The sequence below is a fragment of the Oryx dammah genome, unplaced genomic scaffold (assembly GCF_014754425.2).
Source record: "Oryx dammah isolate SB20612 unplaced genomic scaffold, SCBI_Odam_1.1 HiC_scaffold_3041, whole genome shotgun sequence".
NCBI lineage: Eukaryota > Metazoa > Chordata > Mammalia > Artiodactyla > Bovidae > Oryx > Oryx dammah.
In genome coordinates, this window is record NW_024073088.1 from 1 (window position 1) to 4472 (window position 4472).

A 4472-nucleotide genomic window follows, 5' to 3' on the forward strand; every position below is an offset into this window, starting at 1 on the left:
CCTGGCCCGTGGCCTGGCCGTGACCCGTCTGCCCTCCCTGCAGGATTGGAAGGACCACCAGCACATGTGTGGCCAGTCTGCAGCTGTCACCGTCCAGGGGGATGACGTCCACGTCGGCGAGGGCGTGATCGAGAAAGTCACCGTGTGAGGGCCCGTGGGGCCTCTGCGGCCAGGAAGGACTCTGGAGGACAGGGGACTCTGAGGACAAGGAGGAACTTGCTGGCCAAGTTACGAGTGGGCTTCGGGCACCCAGTGCCCTCGGCGGCGCACTCCCACTGCCGAGCTCTGGGGGGTGGGCGCTGGCCTCTCCGTGGCTGCTGGTGGACACGGCCTGGGCCCCGATGCTCGTGGTGCTGTTTTTCATCCCGTGGATCATGAGCGTCCAGTCTTCCCTACGGGTGTGCCGTGTTCTGTAACACACGTGTACATTTCTGTGTCTTGTCAATAAAGTTGACACCCCTGTCCCACCCGGACAGGTGACTCCAGTCCTGACCTCCCCAGGGGGCTGTTCTTGGTACAGCTCAGAAGCCTTGAACAGAAGGGGCCCTGCCCAGCGAGGGTCCCAGAGCCACCAGCCAAGAAGGCCAAGCCCCACTGTCCAGGCTCGGGGGAGACAAGGTGCCCTGGCCTGCCACTCTTCTCTGCACTGAGGAGGTAGGGGCTCTGCCCCAGTCACAGACTCTGACCCCGATGCTTGGCCCCTGGACGATTCTGCCACGTTCATCTCCCAGGTCCTGTTTCCAGAAGGTTCTTCTCAGTCCATAGCACATGGCCTTTGGGGGTGCCACTGGCTCTGGGTGAGCCCAGGGAGTGGCTGGAGGCCCGAGGGAGGGGGCTGTGAGCCCAGGAGCCCCAGGGCCCGTCCCCACACCCAGCTTGGCTGCAGGTGACAGAGGGTCCTGCCCCCAGAAGCATCTGCCAACCCTCTGCTCGGCTTCCACAGACTAAGTGGGTTTATTTGGGTTTTATTTACCTGGTCTTCACACCTCTCCACTGCCTCAGGGAAGGCCAGGCCCGGCCTCCTGGGGTTTACATAGCTAAGAGGGCTGTGGAGGCATGTCAGCCTTGGCAAGAGGGGCTGGGGATGGCTGCACCCCTGGAAGGAGTCCCCACAAACATGAAAAGGCTAAAGCGGCAACTGAGGTGGGCACGAAGCCCACAGGCAAAGGGAGCCAGGCCCTTCCCTGATGTCCAGCTCCGGCCAGGGGCCCCTGCAAGCAGTGCAGCGGTCTCTGGGCCAGGCCCTGCAGGGAGGCCGTCCTGGGCAAGGGTTTCCTGGAATGGGGCAGCTTCTCCTCAGGACAGAAGCCTGGGGACCCTGTGTTTTGGGGGCACTTTCCAAAACGTATGGTTTCTGAGTCTGTGAAGCTGTCTCTGGGTCGTGCTGGACGTCAGGAGGTTTCCAGAAACTCCCCGGCACCAAGCGTGCGTTGCACCCTCACTTCCGTGTCAGCGCTTCCGATGGCATCGCCTTCTGAGCGTGCCTCCCGCCAGACGCAGCCCCCAGGGGATGGCAGGGCCGGTGTCTGTCAGCGCAGCACAGTGGCCATCAGGATGCTGGTCCTCTGCTGAGGCGTGGAGACGTGCGGCATCAGTGGGCCTGCCCAGTGCTGGGACCCTCGAGGCACCTGCTGGGACCCCGGGTCAGCCAGACTCCGGCATCTGCACCCGTGCCCACCGTGCCCCTCCCCTGCCCAGCTTGCCCTCCATTTCCAGCTTGTCCCCTTAGAGCCTGTGCACGGGGCCAGCGGGGATGGCCCAGGGACGGCAGCAGGCTCCAGCGCATCCGCGTCCCTGCCCCCACGAGAGGTGCACTTACTGGCCTGGCCTACCAGGGGCGCGGTCACCCTGTCCCCAGCACAGATGAGAAGGGTGCAGAGATGGGGACTTGGCCTCTGTCCACGCAGACCCTGGGGGTGGGCAGAGCAGCTGGTGTCCACACTGAGTGCGGCTGCTGCCAGCGGAAATCCTCTTGGCGACAGCAGAAACTAGTTCTGACCACCGGAAGTGGCCACGGAAGGCCCAGCAGGTACATGGCAGATATGGGCCTCAGGGCGCGGGTGTGGCCTGTGGACCTGCAGGACGTGGAGCCAGGCGGCAGGGCCAGCGGCCACAGTCACGGCCCCTGCTCCCGTCCTGACCCTGACCCTGACCCTGCCATCAGCCCGGCGGGTCCCTCCTGGTCTTCACTTCAAGTCTGAGGTTCTCAGAGGGATCATCAGCACAGCTCTGGAGCAGGCATCCTGCCCGGGCTCGGTTGTACCATCTGGGGCCCTCCCTGGGCATAGGGGCTCCCCCTGGAAGAGACCCAGGGTACGTGCTGTGGCCCTCCTCTTGTTTGGAAGGGGAGGAGCTGCCGGAGGCTGGAGCAGCCGCAGGGCCAGGGTCCTGCCCAGGGCCCCTCCCTCTGTGTCAGCCCCTGTGGTGCAGGCACACAGCATCCTGCATGGGTCCCCGTTCCTCAGTGCTCGGCGCCCTGAGGGCAAGTCTCTCCCAGGGTGATATGGACAGGCTGGTCCTGCAGGTGGTCAGGGGAGGCTTCTTGGAGGAGGTGGCAGCTGAGCCCTTGAGAAGGAAAGGGTGCTCGCCCACAGAGGGGATGGGCAGCCCGTCTTTTCGTGGAATAGTTTAACATCCTGAGGTTGGGCCTGATGCTGTCACCTCACAGCCCACAGGAGCGCCCTCCGGAGAAGGACTTGGCACCCAGTTGTGGCCGGCTCAGTGGTCAGTGTCCCTGACCAGAGTGCTCAGCCACAGCACTGGGGAGCAGCATAGCGCCCACGACAGGGGACTGAGAGTGCCCAGGTGAAGTCCAGGAGGGCCTGCCTCAGGTCACGGGGCTCACGCTGCGCCGGGGGCGGGTGGGTAGCTAGCTGCTCTGGCCTGGTCCTGGCCATGTGGCAGAGGATGGCTGAGCGGGTGTGTGCTTGGCCCTCCCTGAGCCCACCCAGCCCCCCGGCCCCTCTCCTGGGCTTTGGGCATTGGGGGGCAGGCGGGGAGCTGCGTTCTGATCTTGGGGGGGGGCTGCCAAAGTGGGGGCAGGGCTGGTGGACGGGCCATCAGGACAAGGGAGGTGGCCGCTGGCCCGGGAGCAGAGTCGGGCGGAGCGTGTGCGGGAGGGTGTGAGCCCAGGCAGCCTTCCCAGGTCACAGGCGCCCCTGTTCCCGGGCATGCACCTTCCTGACGCCCCACTGCTCAGCACAGGGCTCAGCCAGGACCTTCCTCGAAGGAAGGAAAGGGTTAACTGACCAGATGGGGCCAGTGGGGATGCCTCCTCCTCGCCCCCACCAAAGCCTTCCCAGCAGATGACCCGGGATCTGTTTAATTACTCCTACAAAGTCCCAGGCGAGACGGTCCGGCCAGGGGAGGCCGCGCGGCGCTGTCAGCAGCAGAGGCGCAGAGCCTTGCGAAAGACGGTGCGGAACTCGGCGTTGAAGATGGTGTAGATGACGGGGTTGAGGGCGCTGTTGACGTATCCCAGCCAGGTGACCGCGCTGACCAGCCGCGGGGGCACGGCGCACGCGGGACACAGCGCCCGCGTGATGTGCACCACGAAAAAGGGCGTCCAGCAGAGCAGGAAGGCCCCTGGGGGCGGGGCGGGGTCACGGCGACGCCCTCCACCCTGGGCACCGCGGGGCGGGGTCACGGTCACGCCCCCCGCCCGGGCACCGTTCCCCCCTCCGCCGCGCCCCCCGGGGCCGGTACCCACCGACCACCACGGGCAGGACCCTCATAGCTTTGCGCTCCCGGCCTGTGATCTTGGCACGTCTCCTCCTGCGGGCCTGCGGCGGGGATTCGGCCGCCACGGCGTCCGGGGGCGCGACGGCGTCCGGGGCGGGGTCGGCGTCGGGGGTCTGGCCGGAATCGGGGGCGGGGGCGGCGTCGGTGGCCAGGCTGGCGTCCGGCGCGGGCGGGCCGGGGCCGCTGGGCCGGCGGGGCGCACGGCCGTGCAGCTTGGCGCGGCGGGCTGCCTCCCAGCGCCGCAGGCCGCGGAAAGTGGCCCAGTACAGCAGCAGCATGAGCGGGCAGGGCAGGAAGAAGGAGCACAGGGACGAGTACACCACGTAGTCACGGTCCTCCAGGCGGCACACGGAGGGGTCGCGGCCGCGCGCGTCGTTGAGGCCGCACAGCACCGGCGCCGCCACCGCCGCCGACAGCAGCCACGTGGCGCCGATGAGCAGCAGCTGCCGGCCGCCGCGGCTCTGGCGGTTGTAGCGCAGGGGCAAGGTCACGGCCACGAACCTGCGGGGAGCGCGGTGAGGGCGGCGGGGCGGGGCGGCCCGACGGGGCGCGCCCACGGCCACGAACCCGCGGGGAGCGCGGTGAGGGCGGCGGGGCGGGGCGGCCCGACGGGGCGCGCCCACGGCCACGAACCCGCGGGGAGCGCGGTGAGGGCGGCGGGGCGGGGCGGCCCGACGGGGCGCGCCCACGGCCACGAACCCGCGGGGAGCGCGGTGAGGGCGGCGGGGCGG

At 68.1% G+C, this 4472-nt stretch overlaps 1 protein-coding gene across 1 annotated transcript; it reads right to left on the reverse strand.

The window, feature by feature from the left end:
- Positions 1–3382: 3382 nt before the first annotated feature.
- On the reverse strand, positions 3383–4242 carry DRD4 (dopamine receptor D4; the record flags this gene model as incomplete). Its single annotated transcript, XM_040235759.1, has 2 exons — positions 3383–3585; positions 3710–4242. Coding segments are annotated over 2 exons (736 nt in total), but the record flags the coding sequence as incomplete, so codon positions are not given.
- Positions 4243–4472: the final 230 nt, after the last annotated feature.